Below are 24,558 nucleotides of genomic sequence, written 5' to 3' on the forward strand. Positions count from 1 at the left end.
GGGCCAGGGAGGAACCACAAGGAAAAGCCAGGGGGTGACCACCACAAAGGGCCAGGGAGGAACCACAAGGAAAGGCCAGGGAGAGCTCAAGAGGGTGGTGGTGGTAGCAGTGAAACAAAGTTGAAAGGAACTTGCATGAAAATTTTAAAACAGCTTACCTAAGCATCCTGTAAGCTCCACTCAACTGGATGATGAAATTATGCAAGCAGTGGGAGTCATCTCCATGAGAAGCTCACTGACGAGTTTGATACTGCTGAAAAGTCAAAGTTCAAGAGCACCATCAATAAAACCAGGGATAGTATTATTTTGTAGTTAATAATACATGCATACTAGTCTTGTGGGTAGCTTGTTGGAATTTGAATCGCTCATAGCTAGTAGCGTGCTTACTTAATCTGAAGTCAGCAGTACGCTAGTCACTATTTTCATAGTACCTTACTAACTTTTGATGATAGCAGGATTTTAACATAGCTTTCTATTAAAATGCCTTGGATAGCTTTGGAACTGAAACTATACATGATATAAAATGAGAATAGGCTTGTAAGTTGAAGCCATGGGACTACTGTGCCCTGTTTGTTGTGTTGTCACTATACCTCAACTGTGTCTTTTAGTCATGTGGTCTGAACACTTGCCAGTCATGATGAAAGTTGGATTCTGACTAAAGTGTGAGGCACAAGCACATGGTAGGAATGAAGTCTTTGTCTGTTTCGAGACAGGTAGCCCACACCTCTTTCTTCCTTTCCCTTCATTGCTCATACCTTGCTTCTTTCCTCTCGGACTTTCTCCTTCCAATTCTCTGACCTGCCTGTATTAAAAACAAAGTTCTTGAAAAAACCGAATCTTTCTACACCAAGATTACGATGGACAGACTACATTCTGACCCTGGCTTACTGGTATGCCCTGATTTCACAAATGAGTGCTACTGTGCGTCTTGTGTGCCTTTCATTTCAGCTACCATCACCAAGGAGCAGGCAGCTGAGTCTCTCTGCTTGGTCTGGGTCGCTACCAATGACGACCTTTGCATTCAGTGGTGCCACCAGCTAGCTGAAGAAACCTGCATTTCGGCCAAACAGGCACAAGCAGCAGCAGCAGCAGAGGCTACTCACCTCCATCAAGTCCATCAGCTGGAAGAAGAAATGGCAAAAGCAGACAAGCAGAAGAAAAACAGGTTCAAGCACACCAATATACTCATGTGCCCCTGTCCAGATACCAATGAAGAAGAAGCCTTTGTCTCCGATTTCGTGTTACAGAAAATTGACAAGGGTCACTTCATTGAATTCTACTACTGGACCAACATTGGTTTGGAGGAAGCCCTCTTCTCCTACAGCACTAGAGATGATGAGGGACTCATCCCTTCCGAGCAAGATGGGGCCACTGTTTGGATCAGTGCTGTGGCATCCAAACCCTCCAAGCAGGTGGTCCCTGATCGCTTCCTATCACCAGTTGATTTTGCCCAAGCTGTCCCACGTGTTGTGGCTGCCCTCAAAGAGCATGACTGGCCCAATCAATGGGTACTCATGCTTGCAAGATTCTGGGTGGCCATTATGACTCACCAATACTGGAATTCCAATGACCAGATCGCTCAGCAAGCCTTAATGATCTATCAAGAAGAACAGCAGAGGGCTTGGCACAACGCTGTTGTGCTGGGAAATGGAGCTTGGGACCTCTCCATCATAAGCAACACAGTGCTGGGGCGCCTTTTTGACCATGTTCTTTGTGAATCTTGACACTGTGACCATGAGTCTCAGGTCAGTCTTCTATCCTCTTTGACATGAACAAAACTGATCATTCTCTTGTTCTCTCAAATCATGCCTTAAATGTTGCACTTGGAACACACTTGCATTCGCCTTTGTGTTTTATTCTTGTTATTGATGTATTCTACAAACTACAACCTCAATACATGTGTTTTGCATTGCCCATCGCGTTTGCCTTACATCACTCTTATTGTGTCCATGAAATGTTCACACCTTGCCTTCATGTTGCATTTGCATGACTCTTTCAACACAGATGGCCAACATCTCCCTTTCACGAAATGGGAATCATGAATCTTCTTCCAATACCAACTGCTCCTGGAGTGGAAATCATGAGCCTTCCAATCATCACCGTTCTTGGCACTCTTGTCACTCAAAGACTCCTCCTCCCCATAAACACTCTAATTCTCCTCTGAAAGCACACAAGACAGGGTCAAATCAACATGCCACCCATCAGACACCCTTGAAACAGGGTTTTCGAGACAGTGCACACAGCTCTTGCTCCTCCACTGTGTGTGCTGTCTGTCTCAGCAGGAACAACCACAGTTTCATTGAGTGCTCCATGGATCATCTCTTGGATGACATTCTCCCTACTGTTGCCACCAGATCCAACAAGCAGCTTTTGCTGTGAGCCTCCAACAAACCTCTATGCATCAATTGGCAGCATTCCAGATGCACCAGCCACTCACACAATGAGCGGCACATTTGCTCAGGATGCCTCACCACCACTCACGGGGCGCAAAACTGCCCTCAAGTACAGAAAGTTGCACCCGATATCACCATATAACGCCAAGATTTTGGAATCCCAGTTGGTCGCTCACGGTTTGCTCAATGACTACCCAACTCTACCTAGTAGTTTACAATTCAGGTTTAATCTCAATCTCTCTCACATCACCTCAACACAAACCCCTCCCAATCGACCTTCTCTACTGTTTTTCTGTGAAGCCTTTGATATACTACTTGCATGCGAACTCCTCACTGGCAGATACCTTGGCCCTTACACACTGCGATCAACTCTTATCCCTGCTTGGACCTTTTCAGACGTCGCCGATCTCTATCATTCCCAAGTCTGGGAAGCCTGGGAAGTACCGAATCATCCAGAACTTCTCCTTCCCTTTGGTGCCTTCCCCAGCCTTTCCCAACAGATCGGTCAATGTGGGCATCAACCCAGACCTCTTTCCTTGCTCCTGGGGAACATTTGAGTCCATATGCACCATCATTTGCACTCTGCCCCCAGGATCCCAAGCAGCTACTCATGATGTGGCAGAAGCTTACTGCACAGTACCTCTACACCACTCTCAGTGGCCAGCCGCAGTCATCTGTCTTCCAGGAGAATCTTTCTGTGTGGATACCTGCTTATCTTTTGGTATGGGTCCTTCTGCCAGAGTATACGGCCATGTGGCTGATGCAGGTGCTGACCTCCTTCATGCTGCAGGCATCGGACCCCTTGCAAAATGGGTCAATGACCACCTATTTTTTCGGATCTGGCATGAGCACCTGGCAGCTTACAACCGCCAGTGAGCTTCCACTCACCACACACTGGCTTGCTCAGGTCAACAAAAATCCAGAGGTAGGCTATGGTACAAGGGTGATCCATTCGATGACGGACACTATGACACCTATGCTGAAAACTGTTGCTTCCCACTGCAAGACTCATCTCCTAATTCCCCTTGCTCAGTACTTGACTCCCAGTTTTCATTCACCTTTGCTGACATTGACCATGTCTCTTCCCCCCTCAGAGTCCCTTGGGAGCTGTCGAAAGACACTGCCTTTGCATTCACAGTCCTATCCTTGGGGCTTTGGTGGAACATTCCCAAGTGGACGGTTGAGTTGTTGGCTCCAAAGAAAATGAAATACTTGGATTGCATTGTCGAATGGAAGGTGTGGGAATGACACACACTCTTGGACATTCAGTGCTTGTACAGGAGGCTTCTCCACACCTGCCTGGTCATGCCAGCAGGTCATGCTTACCTCACCACTCTGGAGGCCATGCTTGGCATCTACAGTCATTGTCCTTTCATCCCACATCACTCCGTTTGACATCTCAATGAAGACCTTAACTGGTGGACTGTGCAACTACTCTCACCCTTTGTCAGAAAATCCATCATTAGACCCCCCCCCCCCTCTTATTGACCTCTGTGCCTTCTCCAACACGAGCTCCTCTGTTAGGAATTAGCGATTGTTATCAATGGGTTTTGGAGGGCATGGAACCTCTGCACTGACTGGCAAACTCTCACATGCCAACACGATATTAGCTGGGCAGAATTAGGTTGGTTTTGAGCTCCTTGTCCATTCCATCCTTGACAACAAACTCGAGTCCTCCCTGCATACTTTTATGTATTCTGCGACAACCAAGGGGTTGTCAATGGTTGGCATAACAGGAGAAGCCGCAACAAGGAAACTAACCTCGTCTTTAGATAAATCAGTACCTTGCTTGAGTCACAGGGCGATACAGTCTTCTTCCACCTTTGCTACATGCCAAGTGCTAATAACCCAGCTGATGGGCCTTCAAGAGGAATTTACCCCTCGCAAACTCTGCTCCTCCCTCCCATCTTGCTACCTAAAGACCTCCAGCTTTTCCTTAGCATCACAGACCCCCACACAACAGAAAGAAAAGTCATGGGACATCATGAACGCGCAGCTCACACTGAGATTAAGTTCAAAGACCAATACAACAACAACAAGTGGGGAGATCAGTTGTTACAATTCCACAATGCATGGCACAACTAACACCTCACAGTTCACAAGAATGGCTCCCATTGTCATTGCCAATACGACCTACACACGCACATCCATACATTGCCTCCTTAACCCCAAATGCCTCCCCACTTTGCCCACACTGCCTTGCTTGAGACCATCTGCATCTATGGCTCCCCCACATCTCACGTTCTCAACTTGATCACACAGGTTCACTCATCCGCATCTCCAACAGCGACATTGATTAAATCATTGCTGTCCTATCCCACTCTCATGCACAGAGCACACAGGAGACTTATGGGTCAGGGTCTCCTGGTGTTTCATGTATTCTGTGATGCATGTGCAATCCCAGAGGAACAATGCTGTCCCTGCATCATCAGTCTTAATCCTGGCATTTATAGCTGCTTGCTCAGGTATATACTCTGGGAAGTGTCTAGAGAACTATTTCTACGCTATACAAGCATGGCACTTACTGCATGGTCAGCCCTGGCTTGCAAACAGCAACCAGTGCACCTTAGCTATTGGGGGAGGCAAACACCTGCACACCTCTGACCTCAAAACAGCCAAAACACGCACCTTTCACAGTAGACATACTGGCAGCCATTCATTTGACTCTGGATCCTCTCCTTGCCACTACATGCCAGCTGTTTTTGTGTGTCTGACCACCACATTCTATTCCATTGCCCGCATAGGCGAGTTCACGGTTCCATCCTTGAACAGCTTCGACCAACAACACCACATCAGGGTCTGTGACTGGCAGTTACAACTCCAACTGTCATGGTTTTCGTGTTGCAATATTCCATCTACCTTGCACCAAAACAGCCTCTTCTGGGGGAGGATGTCTACTGGGCAGCTCAGTCTGGGCCCTCCAACCCCAAAGCTGCATTATCCAATCACCTGTCTGTCAATCAACCCCTGGCCACTGCTGCCCTTTTCAGTTGGCGTCACCATACAGGGATGCGCCCCCTCACAAGGAACAAACTTGTCAAATGCCTTCAGTTGTCCAGTGACAAGCTGGGTCTAGGCTCACTGAAGGCACATGGCCTTCGAATCAGAGGAACCCTTGAATACCTCTTACAAGGTGTTCCTTTCGAGAATGTGAAAACCATGGGCAGGTGGAGCAGTACACCTTCATCCTGTATTTGAGGAAGCATGCTCTAGTGATGGCTCCATTTTTGCAGGACAAACCAGTCCTAGAACCATTCATGCAATATGCTCTCCCTCCTCTGCTCTAGCTCCAAATTGTAAGTCTGTCTTGAGCACCTTCCTTTTTGGGGATTCAGCTCACACTGGATGCATCACTTGCTCCTTGTCTTAGGGTATCTCAGCTCAGCTTCCTCCAAAAAAGAGGAGTGTTTCGGTCTAGAGCCCTGATGGGCTTTGCCCAAATAGACTTGTTAAATCTAGTACTTCCCATGCCTCGTTTCTTATTGTACCCTGCCTTCCTTAATACTCAAACCAATGTCATATGATCCTTGCCCCTTTCCTCACTACCTTCGAGCTAGGAGCATAGATGGCTTTCCATTACAATGCCTTAGATAGCCTTGGAAACTGAAATGTATGTGGGACAAAATGAGAATGGGCTTGAAGGGTGAGGGCACTGCACTACCATGTCTTGTCTACTATGATGTTGCTATACCTCAACCTTGTCATTAATGCCTCTTCAAAGTGTAGATTTACAGGGATCAATGGTCATGTATGAACAACACAAATTTATTCTAGAATACATGGATATATTTGGCAAAAGCATAATTGTATCGGTCTATAGGTCTCACGGCTACCATATCACGGACTCATGAATTCACTGATGCTGATGGCGTTATTCGAGTTCCGGCGCGCCCATCTCAAAAAACGACAATCAAAATAGAGGTCCTTTTTCCACCGTAACTGAATATCTTTTAAGCAAACCACGAGCAGAACTTGAATTCATCTCCAATCACCGTTCTGTTGTTCTGTCGGAGCTTCATGAATGCGACCCTACTCAGTTAGCAGAGAGCCGACTTGAACTCGGGGAGCGTGTTATGAGAAAGGCTACCGAGCTGTGCTCTGTCCATCCTGGTGACATGTTGATACCTGCCAACATCACCACTCCACAAAGACCATTCTCCTTAAAATTGGACGACTTCCGTTTATCAAATATTATGGTATGTCTATGCATGCTACTTATGATGCCTATCATCAACGCACATGTATGTGATAGATCGATACTGATTCGGGTCGAGTAACTGGCTTTATCGACTTTGAAGCAGCCACCATTGCACCTGTATGGGAATGCGCAGTGATACCGCGATGGCTGCAAGATGCGGATGACCCAGAATCCAGTTACGAAGGGGGAACCAGCGAAGAAAGAAGTGTTTTGCGTGCTGCTTTTCTTTCAGTGATGGAAGGGTCTGCCCGATACCCAGAGTGGAGAGAGGCATATGACATGGGTCGCCCATTCCGTCGGCTTACAGACTTGTTGTGCTTCCGGGTAAACGTTTGGGCTTCTGACTACTATGAGATCTGGGTGGACGAACGTCTCGAATGGGCCAAAACCCACCCCGGGATTGGGTTGCCTGAAACAGACGAACTACAAATTGACACCCCGTAACTTCTCAATCTGAATACTTAGCTCAATCATTGATAACACTAGAGCTACAACTGTATATCGTTGTTACGAGCATTTGAAAGTAGTAATAAGGGCGCTCCAGAGGGTAAAATTAGGGCTGGGATAGGTACATATATGTTTATAAACATATTATAAACACTCTAGAGTACCCCAGGATTCTCAAACGACGAAAAAACACCGAGGAGCTAGTCAAAAACACAGTGAGACACTTCAAGAAGATAGTAAGCCAGGTCAATGCAATGCTGACATAATCGCTGACAGAAACTCCCGCAGCAGACTTGATATTACCTTCCTGAGTTCAATATCGTGAAAATCATTCAGCCGTTATGCATTATGTTTCAATAGACAGCATAAGGTGCATAGGGAACAACCTAAAGATGGTCCGCTGACTCTGCTGGATTTCGTACATTTGTACTGCGCAGTCACATTCTGACCTTGTGACATCAGTCCTCTCTCAACTGTGCAATCCTTGCCTCTCCTTCACAACCTTTGATCAGGACCGTCTGATTCTCAAACGCCGTGCCCTTCGCCAATAAATACAAGGTCTGTCGATCATCCCAACCCAACGGGACGCTCGAGTCCACCTGGAAGTCGGTCCAAACATACATGAACCTGGATATGAGCACACAAGCCACCGGAACGCCCGCAGCAGCCTTATACCACAAGAGTGCAACAACGAGCGCCAGGAAGATCATGGCATGGTGGAATGCGCAGTCGGCCCAGTGCGCAAAGCGGCGAATACCTTGTAAGACTCGAGATAGCCTAGGCGGAATACCACAAGCTCGAGCTTTTGGGGGAATAGAAGAAGCGTCCCGCCTACTGTTGCGCACCAGGGAACAAACAGCACCCCGCGGAGAATAATGATGAGAATACGCTGGGAAGATTCACGCTCTTTATGAGAAGAGTCGACGAGAGGGACTTGCGCAGCCACGGGTGGCGACGAGGGCATAGCGGCCTGTAGTTCCTCAACGAATCCAGGAAGACTGAAATTAGGGCTGCGTGGTCTACGGGATGGCTTATTGATGCTCGAGGACGGCGGCCCCGAGATGGATGCTATCCTTCTTTCCGCCGTATATCCGACAGTCTTGGCCTGAGAACGTCAGCGAGATTCGATGACCTGAAATGAATAACGCAAACGCACCTTTTGCATAGGCAAATCGTGTACGGAGAAGTATCGGTTTGGAAGACTGTAGAACTGTCCAAAAGAACTTTGTTAGTACTGTATTCATGCGACTGCTGATGTACTGACCTCTTCTGGTCTGGTTTTGACCGAAATCCTCCTACCAAACCTTTCTCGCAATGGACTGGCAATGAAAACTGGCTCTTCTTCGTCTAACCTCTGAAACAATGAGTTAGCTTAGCGTCAGACAAAGAGGAGACCGACTCACCCTTTTCTTGAAGACTGTAAATGCCCTGGTCACCGTCTTCACAGCAGCAGACAACGTGCGCTGCCGGGAATGGAGTACAGTTGCGGCTTTCTTCATAGCAAGACTGCCTCTTAAGACCGGACGGAGCTTCGCATCGCTCTCAGAGGCAGAAGTATGCCGCACGTCAAGTTGGAATATCTTATCCTCATCATCTTCAGGAGAGGTCTGTCCTGACGAAGACGCGGAGGAATATCTGTCAAAGTCTGATGAGCTCGAGCTTTTATCTGAGGATACGCTGCTGAATGATGAGCCACGCTGGAGAGTTGTCAGTGCTGACGTTCATAAGTAAACATAAACAGAAAGCTCACTAGCACAATCAACGATGAAGTTGTAGGTTTCGTGTATGACATAGTTGCATGGAGTAAGAAGCTAACGAAGAAGAGTACGAAAAGAAATAGTCGGCCTGAGAGGGGACAATTCTGAACTCGCCTGACAACGTCATCGGGAAACAACTGATGGCAGTGTCTCCGGATGATGGTCTCGGACGAAATCAACAAAGGTGTGACACATCATAAAGGACAAGAAGTTGTAATTCGTTAAATAGATAACCATCGTTTGTAGAGCCCATCAGCTAATGGCACGGCACCAGTAGTCACGTAGATGAGAGAAAGATTATACGCGGCCTCTTTTGCGACGGACGCATACTGCAAGGAACGTCAGCCATCGTCAGCCACCACAATCGAACGTGGCGGACGCGCCACTCACCTCGCTTCCCCGCTTTTCAGCAATCTCAAGAACACGCTCATAATGCGAGACAGCGTGTGTGTAAAGACCTTAGCAGAGTCTCTAAGATAACAAGTGACAAATGAAAAGGGAAATCGTACCAAGCTGATGGAACGCCCGACCAAAATTGTAATCCACCTCTGCAAGCATCTCATCATCGGATGATTTCCGGAGTGTTCGATACTGAGACAAGAAAGCCATGCCCTGCCAAAAATGTAAGGTACGCTGCTGATGAGGAACACAAAAGTCTCACTTGTGCTATCATGTGGTGTCGATTGTCAGACTGCCGCTGCATAGCTCGACCAAGAGAAGCAATGGCCAGAGACAGGCAGATAACAGGATCTTCAGGGCAATAATCATATGCATGCAGCAAATAGACTGGAAAGAACGGTTATTAGGAAGTCCTGGAAAGGGATACCAACTTGCATATGGCGCTCTGGTAGCTTTTGGCAGCGAGAGACATCTGACCATAGAGAGCGACGATGATTGGATTATTCTTCGTAGGCATCCGAACCGCTGTGTTTTCTGTCGTGTTACTCTCCATTGGACCGGGGATCTCTGCTTCCTCATCCACTTCTTCCTCAACTTTTGACGGCTCTTCCTTGCCTGACGACGATAGATTATACTTGCGTCCGACAACATTCCATTTCATGAGTTCTGGAGTCTTGACGGAAGCATCGTGAAGTCGGAGTTCACGAAGTACATGCTTTTGTAACGTAGAAGAAACAAACGAATCAGTAGGGCGATGTCCGCTGGCCAACGAAACCAGCAGAAGGCGGAAAGCTTCGTTGTTGAACTGGTGGGTGTTGATAATTTTGCGACATTGTTCTACTGCGATAGAGAACTTGCCAGCATAGACGGCACACGCTGCAAGACGTGTTACGATGTGGAATCAAGAGAAATAAGATTCTCACTGATGATCGCTATTCGAATCGTGTTCTGTGAATCGGAATCTCGATAGGCGTTCGATAAAAGGACATGGCGCAGGACTTCCTCAGCCTGATCGTAGTCTCCCCGTTTGGTAAGAACGAAGGCATACTGTGAAGTCAAAACTATTAAAGGGTCAGACGAATATCAACTGTGAAAACTGACTTGCATAAAAATCCTCAGCCAGCTTGAAAATGTAACGCCGCGGAACGAATCAACCTTCTCGGATGCCTGGCCGCCATCTTTGGCTCTACGGGTATGTTTGTCGCGTTCTGCAGGAGTGAGAGGTCAAAATAACGTATAGTCAGCAAACGCCTGCCATTACCGACCATTAAGCTCAAGCCTTGACAACATCCTATCCTCGTCCGTATCGTCCCTTCGTTGTATTCTTCTCTTTGGGAACATGCCCTTAAAGTCATAGTCCTGACAAAATCGGTCAGTCATTTCAGCACAAACGCATTGACACCTAACCAATCACCCTCGTCGTCAAAAACAAATTCCTCGTTTCCCTAAACATCTCCACCAGTTTCTCAGCCTCAATCATCCACTCCCTCTCCGCCTCCACGTCTCCATGCAGCATACGCGGCCACAGATCCTCAACGCGATTGTACCCCAAGATCACCTCTCGCTCGCGTTGCTCTTCGAGCGCTTTGAGCTCGGCCAAGGTGAGCCTGCTTTTACCGGGAGCTGGAGTTTTAGCTTTGGTGCGTGATTTCTCTTCGAAGAGAGAGGCGCCTTGAGGTTGAGGAACGGTACCAGGTGTGGGCGTGGCTTCAGGCTGGTGGGTGCGTCGTTTGCGGGAGTCAATGACTGTCGAAGAATGGATATTTGATTCTTCAGCTTGAACAGTAAGAGACGCCCTAACCTTGGTAAACGAGTTCCAGGGCCTTCCGGGGCTCGTCCATGATTTCGTAGAGTTCGGCAAGTTTCATCTTCGCGTCATTATTGGTTTGATCCGCATCAATGACTAACGAGAGATTAGACTTTAATATGTTATTACTTATTAAGGGGTATCTCACCTTGCTTATAGACCTCTGCAGCCTCCTGCAGGTCACCAAGCATTCTACGACATACAGCCACCTGAAGCAGTACATAAAAGCTACTGGTCTTTACAGAGGATCAGTAGGGAGACCGATATGATGAGGAAAGGAAAGTCACTGCAGGGTCTGCGCCAAGAACCTCATATATCGGCCTGGCATCAGCATACATCTCACGCTCAAAATACGAGTCAGCGATCTCTCCAAAAAGAGCAGCGTAATCGAGAACATCTTGCGCGAGAACAATAGACGCGTGCATCTGTGACTCGTCACACACATATGTTTTGACTGTATGATAAATACGCACCTTGCCCTCCTCCACTTCTCCCAGCTTGATTCGCGCGATAGCGAGTCGGTGTCGGGCGTTGACGTCAAGAGGATAGTGACCCGGCTGAACATCGCCGCTTCGCTCTACGTTCACATTGCCCCGTTCTTCACGAGGTAAATCGTATTCTCGATCGTCTACACACCCATCCCAGAAGCGTTGGCTTGCGCGGCCTTGCAACCATCTGCAGCCTTTCCTTATGATTTGGATTGCATGATCGTATTCTGCCATCGTGTTATACAGATCGGCAAGAACTAAAAGGTCGATGAAGCCGAATATTTGGTTTGGTGACGGTTGGTCAGTCAGAGAGGGGTCGATGGGCTGTGCAGGACCCAGGGGCTGAACGGTTTGATAGTGCTCCAAAGCAGCCTGGTAAAGAGAGGCACAGAGGGGAAGGTCTGATACTTCAATGAGTATCGGTCGAAGCTCTGCCAGAACTGTCATGTCATGTGAGAACCGTTTCAAAATTGCAAGAAGGGAGTGTCGAGCCTAAAACGGTTTGATATGTTGGAGACGCGTAAATAAGGAGCAATGGAACGTACGGTGCGAAGGTCATTTATCTCCTTTGCCAAGGAAGCGCGGTCCCAAAGTGCATCGACATTTGTCGGGTCAAGACTATATACCTTGCTGTAGCAATATATAGCTTGTTGGTTATAGCCCAAATCTCTTGGGAAATGCGCCGTCGGTCAATGCTCCCTTCGATGAAACCTGATCACGACCCCACCTTGATTGTGCTGCTAATCTTTCCCATTCATCCGCATCATGTCGAAGATGCGCCGCCATGATGCGCAGTTGAAGCGCCTTCTTCGGTTCATTGGAATCTTCATAGCATTGAGCAATAACGGACCACGCAGAAGACGCTCGAGGCTCAATGCGAATGACTTCCTGCATGATTCGTATGGCATCCGGGATGTTTCCATCGACATATGCTTGGTTTCCTTCACCTATGAGGGCGCGTACTTGATGGGAGAGCACGGGTCCGTGCTGACGGCCGCGCTGAAAACACGATGCGAAGCAGTAGTTGTGAGAGTGCCCAAAAGAGCTATCATAGACCACGCACCTTCTTGCCTTTTTTCTTCCCTATCCCAGATGCTTCGCGAAGGTCATCACGAAATTCGGCGTCTTGCTGGGCGATATTGAAGTCCCATTCTCGATGAAGCATCGCTGCATTTGAGACATCGTCTGTCATGCGAATGTTGCTCACTAATCGGCTGCACCTTATACTCAGATACACAAAACTGTCTCAAGGGAGATGGACGCACTTGAAATCAGTATCAATCTCTGCCTGTACACCCTGGGGCAATTCAATGTCTTCAGCTTCCGATTCCTTTTCTTCATCGTCAGATTCAGAGTCATCCGCGTAGTCTGACTCTGACTCTACCAGACTCCCGCCGTCTATTGTGAGATCAAGTAAAGTCGGACTTCATCACCATTTTCAAAACTTACAAAAGTCGTCCTCTTCATCCATGTTCATGAGGGCACTAATCAATTCCCCTTAATTTTGTGGTGTGACTCCCGGTCACAAACTAGCTCACCGGGTGGCCCGGTGTAGGCCGTGCAGCACTTTGACCAAGAACTTCCACACAACTCAGTGACCAAGGGCTTCCACATCGGTTCTTCTCGTTCCCTCTCAAACCGCGAACCTTCTCAGAGGCTAAAACTAGCACAACAACGCGATTGAAACCAACTTACGTAATACATAACTGATTTCTCAACTGCACGCACACGGTACCTGACATTTACTTGCTAGCACCTCCATGGCCATGGACTCATCACTAGATCTGAACGGTTTGGCAAAGTCTCTACCAGCAGCAAATCTCGAGAAAGCTGAGAAGGACTTGTTGAACAACTTCAAAGGTGAGGAGCTTTTCTCCAGGCTCTATCCACGTTACTCACGTTCAGCACATATAACAAGCTGCTGCGCTCAGTATAACAACCCTTTACCGATCTTCAAGGCATGCATCCAAACGCGCTTATAATGCAGGATATGCAACAGCTTGTCAAGATCTCATGTCGATGATCCAACAGGGCGTTTCTACAGGTGGTGTAGCACTATCTGGGTCAAGCAACCCAGCCGGAGACGTGATGACGATCGGGAGAATCATGGACTGGATTGAGGCTAGAATGGAGGCTGTAAAGGCTCGCGAAGAAGAGGAGGATGAGGATGAAGACCGTGAAAAAGAAAAAGAAAGAACAAGAGGGAGCGTCCCTGCAAGCCGCCCCGACACAAATAAAGACTCCACTCCCCGTCACATTTTCCCCGGGGACACTACGAGGAACACTCAACAACCAGGTCCCTCTTCTTCCCGTCTGGAACAGCAAACTGTATGCTTCCTCATCATTTTTTGCGCATTGACTGATATATTCTCCTTTTATCAGGTTGCTCCAGCGCCTTTGACTCCGCATTCCCCTTACACGGTCAACATCTCAAATGTTTCCAACAGACAAACTTCGCCTACGCCATCCGCTGTGCCACCTGCGCGGCAATCAAGCCACCCGTATGCCGGCCAACGTCTATCCAAATCCCGTGCCTCAGGCGCCAAGAAAGACAATTCCGAGGCATTCCCCATTGGCTCACCTATCACAGCGTGCCTTACACCGTCAGAGAATCTATTCCGCACGCCTCCTGTCACGGCCGCAGCGTCCGTTACAGGAGACCCTGCTTTCTCCGACTATACCGCTGGCGCTAAGCGTCGTCATGCTGTCATGATGATGCTCGATTCCACTGCTGCTTCAGGCACTACCGATTCATCTTCACAAGGGAGTAGCGTCTCATCAACAATCACATCCGCCTCTGGAAATACCAGACGGAGAACGCGAAGCTCACGCACATCCGTCCTTGGTACCAGTCATGCACAGACCCAAATCAACTTGGGGGACGCCATGGACGTAGAAGATGAGGGACGAGAACGAAAGCGAGTGGCTAGACGGTGACAGCCATTCAATTAGAAGTAATAAAGGTAGGTATTACCTTTAACTGTATGTCATAGGGTCGCGTTGTTTTTCTATCCCATTTTCACACAATCCTTCAGCATTTAATTTAACACACTTCTGATCCCCATCCCCTTGTATTGCTCACCCTGTATGTACGCTTGATTTCAAGTGATACCAGTTTTTGTTTGGCAATAATTTCATCCCCATTACTGTTCTACACTAATATATGCAGTGGTTTATGGTTTACGTAGCAGGACTGGAATATCATAAAGGAGAACCCATCTCAATCCGCTGCGACTGTTATAGCCCTTGGCGTTATTCTGCAACTCACCCCCACCTTCCCCCACTCGTTCTTGTACACCACGTTCCTAGAAGAAAACCCTGAAACTTGGCTCCCCTATCTACTTATACCCTTCCGAATCATCAGTCTCGTCATCACGATCAAATCTGCACGTACTCACCATCCGCCGAAAGACTTCTATTTACTGGAGCGCGTAGAGCCTGGAAACGATCCAAACCCATACGACGCTTGAAGCGCTCCAAAGGCCGCTTCATAATTTTTTGGCTGGGACTGCCCGAGGGAAGTCTGCTTTTTGTCTTTTGTGACTTGAGCAAAGCTTCTGAGGATGTGTTGGAAGATGCGTTGGTCAAGGTGATTGAAGATGTAGACGATGATTTGTACATTTTCAGTGGTAGCAGCGAAGATGATAGAGCTCTGGCGAAATATAATGCCTAGGTTTTTGTTTTCTAAAGAGCTGGGGAAGCTTGTAAGCGAATGAGTGAATCGCCCCTCAACACTCACCGTTTTATACTGCATAGCAGATAACATCATATTTTGTCCGTGTGGCTCACAGTGGCACCGCAGTATCGGCATCATTGTCATCCGAGTCAAGTTAGAAGGCAGGCTCTGACTCGACTCAAGCCCCACTATTCCATTAGCATACAGCATATGCCATTCAATCTGCGCACGCAGTCTAGAAAGGAACAACGCAGTAAACATGTCTATGATTAGCGGCGAGCGCCAATATCGAAATAGGTCCGCAGTATACCTCTGAGAAGATGCTTTCGAATCAGCCGCGTCGCATTGATATAATCACGCTACACGTGAATCATCAATCATTGACCGTTATGGTTCTTCAACCATATGAACGCGTGGATCGAATGTTATTTGACCTCTCTTGCTGCGCTTCACCCGCAAAAGTCTTGTCTCCGACTGTCTCGAGTCGCAAGATTGATCTGCTTGCATCAAGGTGAGAGATAGCGCAGCTGTAGTTGTCTTGAGAGTGCGACTGCGGTGCACCTGCCGCCGGGGGAGATGACAACCTGTTATTGTGCTTTCCTTGTAAGTACATAACAATTGTTCATCATTATGAACCCTGAAAGTTATCTAGTACCAATTCGAACGTAACCTAACTCGGTCCACTACATTATGGGATCAGTTTATCAGCACAGGTATGATCAATGACTTACAGGGCCTAGTAGCCGGCGCGCAGAGCAGTAAATTTCAACGGACTTGATCATTTGAAGAACCCCTGCAACTACCAAATATGGTTTCTGGTACGACACTCGAGCACTGGTCTTCTGAAGCGCTGGGTATTGCTGCATGTGCTGTGAGATTCGATTGAGTCCTGAAGGAATTACGGATGCGGACACCATAAGGCTATGTGCGGAGAAACTGTCCTCGAGCCTAGTCTCGGGAGTCGGGAATCTACATCTTATGTGATGATTCTACCTTATTGGGGTCGTTGATTCCAGCAGCTAAAATTCAAGCTTGTCAAGGGAGACAACATGACAGCCCCAACCACGATAACCACGGAGACATGTAATAAACAACGGCATCTGCAACAACCGCAACAACCATCACAGTTTCAGCGTGTATACTGATTCCCTCCCAATTAGTTTAGAACCCTGAGAGCGGGATGGCAATGGTTACCGTAGGCCTCATTCGGAGTGTCGCAAAGGGAATTATCGCGGGCAGGCGTCCCCTTGGGAGGCTGAAGTAGAAGGGTCACTAGAAAGGTACTTTGACAAAGCACGGAATCACTTTACACCTGCACTGGCAGCTTACAAGAAAGGAGAAGGGTGCAGCATTGCTTGCGCCAAAAGGATGGCGAGTACTAGCGCTTTAATGACGCTGGAGATTAGTCTGATGTGCAGCACGTGCTGATTATTTTATAGGTTCCATATTTGTTGTTGGACGGATATGCTTGGGATGATCCGTTCTCAACGTTCTACACTCCGAGTATCAGGGTTCTGCACTCTCCCTCCGTCTGGATTCTAGTTGATCCTTCTGTCTACCTCCGTGTTTATTTCTAATGCCCTTGCCCATGTCGACGTTCCATAATGTTATTGCACCGCGAACACACCCACTTACTGCTTCCTTGCCATCAATGGTACTACACTCCCCCTTGTCCGCTATAGTGCAACCTCTAATGATGTGCTGCCAGTGAGTAAGCCTTTTGGCTCATTTGGCTATATAAGTTTTTCATTTGCATCCAACCCGACGCCACATCGAGTATCGGAACGTCAGGAGGTAATGCTAAGAAGGCGGAAAGGCTATAGTGAATTGTAAGCCCGATACCAAGTTCAAGGATACCCGACGAGTCGTTCGCATGGCTGATGGGGTGGGTCCCAGGATATTTCCTGGCGTACTCTTCACTATACAAATTTGGCCAATTTTCTGGCCACGTCGCGCATACTATTTGCTGGGTGCAGAGGCTGGTTTTTGGTGCGTCGTAAGGTTTTTTTCTACACCCATGCATGGTGGAGCTCACTGAGGCCTATATCTGTCCTCATCGAATTGGTGCTGCCAATCCTGTTCACCGCACTCGCTGTTTACTTCGAAGCTAGCGTGTCGACATCCAGAAACGAATATTCTAAGTACTATCTTTACGTACGATTAATTAAATTCTGATCTATTGCTGTCGATGACCAAGACTATAAGTTAATACCTTGACAGAGTCTTGCGGGATTGAGACAAATATTGTACGGTTTCTGACCAGCCTTGTGGAACTTGTCATGAAATCGCACAAGGATGATGCTCTATTGTCGGTATGAAACCTTTGCAAATTTGGGGCCACTGTAGGCCATTGAGCATCATTGTGCTTCAGCAATATCATTATTAGCAAATGTCTCACTCTGACGTGTGACGAGCGCTTGAAACCGACAATGAATAAAAACAATACCAATACATCCACACAGTTGGTGTAGATCGTGTGCGGTCAAAACCTGTCGCCCACACCTGCAATAGGTATATAAGGTCACGAACAGCATTAGTTGCGAGCACACTCACCTCCAACTCCTCAATACCTGCCTCGCCATATCAGACCTGGCAATTGGCTCATAGCAAGGTATAACTTACTATGTGCCACAACCCAAAGTCCTACGGAGACTGGTCTTCGCCTGGTTCATATAGCGCCTGGTCGTCAATGTCTGTACCTGCCCGTGCCTGGCCTGGCCTCACCAGGCTTAGAACCATCTTTATCTTTATTTGCTGCAGCCAACCTGAGCATAATGGTGGCTGCAGCAAATAAACCAAGGACGGTCCGGTCAGGCATTACTATCGTTGCTGGTCACGGTGGTATCCGGCGCAGTGGCACGGAATAGGAAAACAGCATGCCCAACTACCTCTGCGCAAAACCGCAGCTTCTGGTCGGCAGCCAATTTCACTGTCTGTCCGTGTCAGCGCAAGCCCAACCCTGTCCTTCATTATCCTCGCTGGAAATCTTTTGATGCAACAGCAACACAGGACTGTCCAGCGAGGGTAGTGGAGGAGCTGGGCAAGGTGACAAGGAACCGTACACAGCATGCACGACTATCGCCATGTGAGAACTGCTGCTTCAGGTTAGCAACTGCCTCCGATATTCTGGAGCCTTCTTTCGAAGGTAGATATCTAGTTTGTCATATCGTACAACCGATGACTTACCGTGCGCCATAGCCTACATGACATAAGTACTAGGCCTTGTGAGTACCAGCCTTGCGCTTGAACATGCTGACGTAGATCCACTGTATGTCCGTGTCACCGCGAGCCCAGTCCAGCCCTTCATTATCATCGCTGGAAGTTCCTTGATGCAATCGCAACACGGAATTGCCCAGCGAGGGTAGGTGGAGGTGTTAGGCGCCGTGGCAAGGAACCATACGCAGCATGCAGGACTAGTATGTCCGAGTCCGCAAGAACTGCTGCTGCAAAGGTTCGCATCAATGCCGATGTTCTAGTTCTTTCTTCGAAGGTAAGTGTGATTGGACAACCGATTACTTACCATGTACATGTCATAGCCTACAGGACGTAAGTAAGCCTTAGGACAACCGGGCTTGCGCTGGTGCCACAGACATGTGAAACTAAGCTTCTCATGTCTCTCGCCCCAGCGCAAGCCCGTTCCTATCAGGCTTCAAAGCATCGTGTTTCATCGGCTTCCCTTCATATTTCCAGTTTCAGGCGAAACTTCGAACTGAAGGACAATAGCAGAGCTGGCGGTAACGGTCGCCGGCCTCCTTTGATAACGGAGGTTAATAGGCTACAGAAGTCCAAGTCCGGGCTTTAATTAGCACTACTACTCTTGAATAAAATTTGCGATTGGTGGGCAGCTCACCGCGGGCTGAGCCAGTTCATTTGCAAAGAAACGAGGACGTTGACATCACTGTTGAAATTCTCGGACTTAACACGAGGCGCAAATCATTTCAACTAGCATTAACATCATGATACCATCAGCGCCCTGTCCTCGCGGCTGAAGCATGTTCGCGCATTGATAAGATAACAGCACCCGAGCAGTCACCAGGAAGCTGGTCCATCGTTTGGATTCATGAACTTTACCACTCTCGATCAGACCATCCAATTGCTAGGAGCACACGACGGCGACCATCCCAGAAAGCATTGACACGCCACATTGATCAAGAAAGCTATGTTAGGGACGAACGGACGGATCAACGCCTACGTAAGTGATGGTATATTGCATTTCGTCAGAATGCATATCGACGAGGTGGCAGCCAGTAAGTACATAACATCTATGCGACATGTTGACGTAGCATGTTGTAGTATTAGGTACAAGCGCTAAAAACAATAAGTATACATGTATTCATACAATGTACGAAGCAGTGTGGGTGCCTGTTATGGGTGGTCACCGCTTGGGCTCGTGTCCCGAAGAGGGACGTCAACAACACCAAGCTCAATGACAGGTGGTCTGTCTGCCTCCCGTGCATGTTTTGGTGTGGGCATTGCAATGAGGACAGCTACGCTTACGGCAGGCGGTGCCGATGTTGACGGAGATGAAGATACAGGTGTAGAAGGGACAATTGGAGATGTCATTAGTGCTGGTGAAAATGGTGTACGGAAAGGTCGTAGGAAGCGGATCGTGCGAGACGACGCGTCAGTTTGGATTTGGGGTGACTCTGGCCTCGGGGATCGTGGAGTTGGGGCAGATCTAATATGAGCGGCGTAGACGGGCTGTGACATGAAGTTAGCGACAGCACTTGGGGGGCATTCTGCGCAAGAGAAGCATACCATTATGTCATCCCAAGTACATTTGCTGTCGGTTAGACCCTCTTCATCACCACTGTGGAGCCATGCTTCCCACAACTTAGGTTTCTTTCCAATGTCTCTTCGCCTGCGACTCCCTCTGGGATTATATGGTTGGTGAGGGTGCCATGTACCTGCTCGGATAGCTTCTTCTACGATGCGTTGGTGGCGTCGTCGAAGTACGAGGCTGCGAATAACAATGGCGGATGAGACAGCAAGGAGAACGACGAGTGTAGCTATTAGGGCCGTATATGACATAGATGATGAAGGCGAAGAATATTGAGTGGACATTGCGAATGGAGAACGTCAATGGTAGTGAAAGCAAGAAATAAGAGACACGCACCAAGAAAGGTGTAAACTACGAAAGGCGAAGTGATCATTTTGGTATTACGGGGGTGAGTTTAGGGCAATATGATTTAATGCACAGGTAATCAAACCGGTTCGGGGAGATTGAATAATCCAAGCGATAAATTTACGGAACCAGAGGAATGGGTGAGTGCACCACAGGCACACGAGTAGGGGGTCAAAAGCAGAGTAGTGAGAGAAACATTGGAGAGCAGTGTGAGAAATGGTTGAACCACAACGACCGATCTGACTTACGGTATAAGGCAGCGCTCGAGGTTAAGCTGGGTTCGTCACTGTTACCACTATCACTGCCGGTACTGGTAGGAGCACCAGGAAAAGAGGATGTAAATAATGGTGATGAAGTGCTCGACGTTTCAAGTGTTGAGCTGGTACGTGACATTTTGGCAGCTGAGAGTTCCTCAGTGGGAGCAAATCGTCGGAGACTATTAATGTGTAAGGTCTTGAGAATACAAGAGCGAAAAAGTGAGTGAAACAGTCAAATAAACGTGAGCGTTTTACGTTTAGTCGTCGTCCACAGCGACAAGCTGTGGAGTACTTTCACAATGATCGACGACTTGACGCTGGATCGTCGTGAACAATATTCACGGAAATTTGCGAAATTAATTCACACACACTAGCCCAGCATCAGAATGTTAGGAGGAGGTCTCTCATATTGACAACCTCCGTTGGCCCGTCCATTTTCAAACAGGGAAATCGATTATCCTTTCAATCCAGCCTGAGCCCATCATTGTGATACCGCGCGGTTTCAGGTCCCAGGTTCCACGGTCCTGACAATATTTGATGAGGTTGATTCTCCTGAGTTTCAGTGACCTGCGACAACATACTCCGATTTGGGTGCCACCACGTTCGTGTAAGTAAAATATTCACTTCGGGAATTTGCATGTGACTGAAGGTCTTGCTGATATGTCCCCCTAGCAGAGCCTGCCATCAATATACAAAACTACGAGATTCTAAATTTTACAGATGCGGCATGGCCACGCAAACAATGCCGTGCGTTGATTTCTGCAATGCATGTGCACACACCACAGCTTGAGCGATGCAGCACGCACGCCCCCTTTCATTTGAAACCAATCACTGGCAATCTATATATGGGCACGCTATTCAGGAGAGGAGACATGTGTGTCTCTTCCGCTTCTCCGTGCCTGCGAATGCTCCGAGGCACGTGCACCCTGATTGATACCCAAACACTTGGACTTTGGCTTGGCCCGCTCTCAGCCTCCTCACATTTTCAGTTTCCGGTATTCATTCCATCTCGATTCGCACTAACCTCGCCTCTCAGCGCGTATACGAACCTCGTATTCTAACGGCACATGGGGGTTTCGATTTTGAATATCATCGACTTTTGAAAGACCGTCGAGGTCATGCTTCTATTGCTCGATAATCTCGCCTAATCAGATACACATTGAAGTTACGCTAAAACTGAGGCGGCAATACTATTGAAAGAGGCGCCATGAAGACTGGGCGAGATGCACGGCCTTTTCTGCACATGGAAAATTCTTCGCCACTGTTGACACTGACTTCTGCATATATACATAGGATGTCTGCTATCGTCAGAGAAGCTGGGCTCAATGACCCTCTGTCAGACAATGCGAGGTTGAATCCATTTCGTCTTCAATGTCATCATTCTGATGATGAGTTTGCTCATCCTTCTTGGGGGTATGCCATTGCATCGAGTTCTCAAACAGTTTTTATTGACTGAACGTCGCTCACCACAGAACATCAAGAAGCTATCCAGCGTAGCTGTACGTTAGTAAGTCCTTGGCCTTTTGCGTGATTTTGACTAGTAGAGAAAATCGAAGGTGCTTGTCTCCATCACCGCAGGGTTCAGTCCTCATAACGCCCTGTAGGCTGTGCCACGCACATAGTAAGTTGTCGTTTATACGATGACACGATATGACACTTACCTTCGAAAAAAGTACTAGACTATTGACCGGAAGCAGAAGTGTATGTGAAGACATGCTTGTGCATGCTATGGTGATGGTCCTTGCCACGGCGCCCACTTCCTTCACGTACCCTCGCTGGACAGTCCCATATTACCATTGCAACATGGAGTTGCCCAGCGAGGATAATGAAGCTTGATAAAACCGGGCTTGCTTGTGTCCTATAGGCCGTGGCACATAGTAAGTTAGTGGTCATATTTCGACAGCCTGATACAATATTTACCTTTGGCGAGCCTTGAAACATTGGAGGCGATGCCAACCAGAAGGAGCCATTAATTGCGCGGAAGTAGTTGCGCATACCGTTACCTATACCGTGACACTGCGCCGGGAACAATAGAAAAGCCTGACAGGACCGTCCTTGCGTTTGCTTGCAGCATCAAAGCTGAAAACGAGCGCAAAGCCTGTCCTCCCCAGCACCAGCAAGGGTCACGAGGCCGGGCTTTGACAGGTATGGACAGATGACTATGATCAAAGCCTATCAGAATCAGACGAAAGGAGGACTTATAGCCTGTGGCACACAGTAAGCTACTCTTGCTACGAGCCAATAGGCAGGTCTGATGGAGGTATCGAGCGGTGAGTGAGTCTTGTAACTTATTTTGTTATGAGCTGTTCGTGAGCTTATATTCCTACCGTAGATGTGGGCATTGCCCACGCACGATCCACACCAACTGTGTGGGTGCATTTTTTTTCATCGTTGGCTGTAAGCTTTTACCACACTTCAGAGTGAGACATTTGCTAATGATGATGTGACTGAACCACAAGGGCAATGGCCTACAGTGGCCTACCACTGTTAGTGGCAGCCCCTATTTGGCAGAGGTTTCATATCGACAATAGAGCGTCTTTCTTTCACGCTTTCATTACCAAGTCCATAAGGTGATATACTGCTGTTCAGAAACTGCACAAGGTCTTGAATGCTTCGGAACCCCGGCAAGTCTGCATCCACCGCAAGATGTTGTGTTTTCGGCCAAGTATAGTATTATATATGACGCTATAGTCTCGGATATCGATAGCAAGCAACATTAAGGTCAGCGACACCAGGCGAATAAAACCAAGTCGAAAGAATGTCTAGTAGAAACCTATAGCCACGGCAAGGTGTATTCGAGCTCGTTGTCACATCGTGGTGATGATCTGCCCTCAGTCCCCTGTGTATGCAACAGAGACCTTGTTGCTGAATAAAGCCACGGCGAGAATCTACTGTTTGGGAGATGTGAAGGTGTAAATGTCTTGGCTTGTCTCATGTATATCGTTAGTATACGGATTCAAGTTGAGAATCTCATGACGGTTAAGCGCCGGCTGATGGGAGAGAGATTTTGAGGTATTCCTGGATTTGGCTCTGCAGAGGAAAATGAGTTAATTGATATTGAAGTGACGGGACAAGGGGAAAGTGCGCTGCCAGTACTACGTACCAAACCCTTTAAATTTCGATTCATCTCCTTACGTTGGGTTCCCTGTCCTGACAAAAATTCATTTCAAAAACTCAAGGACATCCAAAACGCAACCAAGCCACCGGGACCAGTCATCCCATGGTCGAAAAGAGTCCAAGCCTCACTCTACCAACAACGCAGAATAAACCACACGATAAGACGTTACACCGTACAGTCTGCAGGTGATAAATCGAACGTGGAAATGTATACGAGGGTATCAGAGCCGTGCACGTGGCAGTCGCTATGCCAGAGATGGAGGTGCATGCGCGTGGCGAGGATCGCAAGGACAAAGACCTGCAAACTACAGGGTTTTGGGAGGTGTTGTCAGTAAGAATTCTCAACGGAAGTTGGAAGTACATACTGTTTGAATACGGAGTAGCATGCGGACTGTGTATGCGGAAGATCAACGATTCAATCCTAATTGAAGGGTATGGGGTTTACTCACAACGTGGGAAAACTGCACTGGCATGAAGACGTTCACGGTCGAGAGAACTTTCGGAACAACAAGATTCATCACCGGTAAGCACGGAAACATATGCAAACCCTGACTCACACAAACTACGTGTATAGTAGAATATATTATGCTTCGCCAGAGCGGCTTGCAGAGAGCCTTTGGCTGTCCGCCAGCTCTGTATGACACGTATGAGTGTGAGGAAGACCAATCCTGGGGAGAGCGTTGGTCAGCGCGCGTCTGTAATATATGTTTCCAGTTCCCGGCGACAGACCCAATGAAAACACAAACAAGAGAAGAAATGGCATGAAGAAATCGACACTGCGCGAGTTCTGGTAGCAGCCTGTGGTACCTGGGATTGTGCTAGTCGTAACTGTGATAGTGGAATAAATATGTACGAATAGTAGTGGGGGAAGGTGAGAGTACAAACCATGAGAGG

The 24,558-nt window shown here is 47.9% G+C and overlaps 8 protein-coding genes across 8 annotated transcripts; 3 read left to right on the top strand and 5 right to left on the bottom strand.

The window, feature by feature from the left end:
• Positions 1-857: 857 nt before the first annotated feature.
• BJ212DRAFT_1279841 (uncharacterized protein) lies at positions 858-1,724 on the top strand (the record flags this gene model as incomplete). Its single annotated transcript, XM_041331526.1, has 1 exon — positions 858-1,724. One exon carries the CDS (start codon positions 858-860, stop codon positions 1,722-1,724), a length of 867 nt encoding a protein of 288 aa, XP_041189016.1.
• A 4,507-nt stretch (positions 1,725-6,231) lies between these two features.
• Positions 6,232-7,356, top strand: BJ212DRAFT_616460 (uncharacterized protein). The gene is made up of 2 exons (XM_041343658.1): positions 6,232-6,589; positions 6,646-7,356. Exons 1-2 carry the CDS (start codon positions 6,467-6,469, stop codon positions 7,033-7,035), a joined length of 513 nt encoding a protein of 170 aa, XP_041189017.1. The 5' UTR covers positions 6,232-6,466; the 3' UTR covers positions 7,036-7,356.
• Position 7,357: 1 nt separating this feature from the next.
• BJ212DRAFT_616498 (uncharacterized protein) lies at positions 7,358-8,771 on the bottom strand. Its single transcript, XM_041343659.1, has 4 exons — positions 8,442-8,771; positions 8,303-8,392; positions 8,195-8,248; positions 7,358-8,143 (listed from the first exon to the last, which is right to left on the bottom strand). The coding sequence occupies exons 1-4, from the start codon at positions 8,535-8,537 to the stop codon at positions 7,745-7,747; spliced, it is 639 nt and encodes a 212-aa protein (XP_041189018.1). The 5' UTR covers positions 8,538-8,771; the 3' UTR covers positions 7,358-7,744.
• A 152-nt stretch (positions 8,772-8,923) lies between these two features.
• Positions 8,924-12,966, bottom strand: BJ212DRAFT_1528654 (uncharacterized protein; the record flags this gene model as incomplete). Its single annotated transcript, XM_041341754.1, has 18 exons — positions 8,924-9,124; positions 9,186-9,253; positions 9,305-9,407; positions 9,457-9,581; positions 9,672-10,070; positions 10,118-10,241; positions 10,296-10,402; positions 10,460-10,553; positions 10,609-10,940; positions 10,996-11,097; positions 11,150-11,237; positions 11,289-11,426; positions 11,475-11,981; positions 12,035-12,158; positions 12,217-12,488; positions 12,553-12,703; positions 12,755-12,887; positions 12,939-12,966. 18 exons carry the CDS (start codon positions 12,964-12,966, stop codon positions 9,017-9,019), a joined length of 3,003 nt encoding a protein of 1,000 aa, XP_041189019.1. The 3' UTR covers positions 8,924-9,016.
• Positions 12,967-13,249: 283 nt separating this feature from the next.
• On the top strand, positions 13,250-14,426 carry BJ212DRAFT_1484610 (uncharacterized protein; the record flags this gene model as incomplete). The annotated part of the gene is made up of 3 exons (XM_041340824.1): positions 13,250-13,349; positions 13,408-13,817; positions 13,872-14,426. 3 exons carry the CDS (start codon positions 13,250-13,252, stop codon positions 14,424-14,426), a joined length of 1,065 nt encoding a protein of 354 aa, XP_041189020.1.
• A 478-nt stretch (positions 14,427-14,904) lies between these two features.
• Positions 14,905-16,082, bottom strand: BJ212DRAFT_1302681 (uncharacterized protein; the record flags this gene model as incomplete). The annotated part of the gene is made up of 5 exons (XM_041333299.1): positions 14,905-15,141; positions 15,229-15,400; positions 15,600-15,765; positions 15,821-15,848; positions 15,897-16,082. 5 exons carry the CDS (start codon positions 16,080-16,082, stop codon positions 14,905-14,907), a joined length of 789 nt encoding a protein of 262 aa, XP_041189021.1.
• A 3,063-nt stretch (positions 16,083-19,145) lies between these two features.
• BJ212DRAFT_1380348 (uncharacterized protein) lies at positions 19,146-20,947 on the bottom strand. Its single transcript, XM_041336631.1, has 4 exons — positions 20,539-20,947; positions 20,282-20,296; positions 19,924-20,174; positions 19,146-19,866 (listed from the first exon to the last, which is right to left on the bottom strand). Exons 1-4 carry the CDS (start codon positions 20,681-20,683, stop codon positions 19,531-19,533), a joined length of 747 nt encoding a protein of 248 aa, XP_041189022.1. The 5' UTR covers positions 20,684-20,947; the 3' UTR covers positions 19,146-19,530.
• A 2,745-nt stretch (positions 20,948-23,692) lies between these two features.
• Positions 23,693-24,552, bottom strand: BJ212DRAFT_616688 (uncharacterized protein). The gene is made up of 4 exons (XM_041343661.1): positions 24,394-24,552; positions 24,222-24,332; positions 24,132-24,160; positions 23,693-23,962 (listed from the first exon to the last, which is right to left on the bottom strand). The coding sequence occupies exons 1-4, from the start codon at positions 24,425-24,427 to the stop codon at positions 23,831-23,833; spliced, it is 306 nt and encodes a 101-aa protein (XP_041189023.1). The 5' UTR covers positions 24,428-24,552; the 3' UTR covers positions 23,693-23,830.
• Between the last annotated feature and the right edge of the window lie 6 nt (positions 24,553-24,558).

Source organism: Suillus subaureus (genome assembly GCF_016647635.1).
Source record: "Suillus subaureus strain MN1 chromosome Unknown BJ212scaffold_35, whole genome shotgun sequence".
NCBI lineage: Eukaryota > Fungi > Basidiomycota > Agaricomycetes > Boletales > Suillaceae > Suillus > Suillus subaureus.

Bases quoted from the DNA above. Each gene is read 5' to 3' on its own strand.
- BJ212DRAFT_616460 (XM_041343658.1), top strand. From the start codon at position 6,467: ATGAGAAAGGCTACCGAGCTGTGCTCTGTCCATCCTGGTGACATGTTG. The intron at 6,590-6,645 runs GTATGTCTATGC...TGTATGTGATAG, and splicing joins TCCGTTTATCAAATATTATG to ATCGATACTGATTCGGGTCG.
- BJ212DRAFT_616498 (XM_041343659.1), bottom strand. From the start codon at position 8,537: ATGAAGAAAGCCGCAACTGTACTCCATTCCCGGCAGCGCACGTTGTCT. The intron at 8,393-8,441 runs GTGAGTCGGTCT...TCATTGTTTCAG, and splicing joins TTACAGTCTTCAAGAAAAGG to AGGTTAGACGAAGAAGAGCC. The intron at 8,249-8,302 runs GTCAGTACATCA...TCTTTTGGACAG, and splicing joins TCAAAACCAGACCAGAAGAG to TTCTACAGTCTTCCAAACCG.
- BJ212DRAFT_1380348 (XM_041336631.1), bottom strand. From the start codon at position 20,683: ATGTCACGTACCAGCTCAACACTTGAAACGTCGAGCACTTCATCACCA. The intron at 19,867-19,923 runs GTATGCTTCTCT...TTCATGTCACAG, and splicing joins GTACTTGGGATGACATAATG to CCCGTCTACGCCGCTCATAT.
- BJ212DRAFT_616688 (XM_041343661.1), bottom strand. From the start codon at position 24,427: ATGCCATTTCTTCTCTTGTTTGTGTTTTCATTGG. The intron at 24,161-24,221 runs GTGAGTCAGGGT...TTGTTCCGAAAG, and splicing joins CTACTATACACGTAGTTTGT to TTCTCTCGACCGTGAACGTC. The intron at 23,963-24,131 runs GTGCAGTTTTCC...TGTAGTTTGCAG, and splicing joins CCGTGAACGTCTTCATGCCA to GTCTTTGTCCTTGCGATCCT.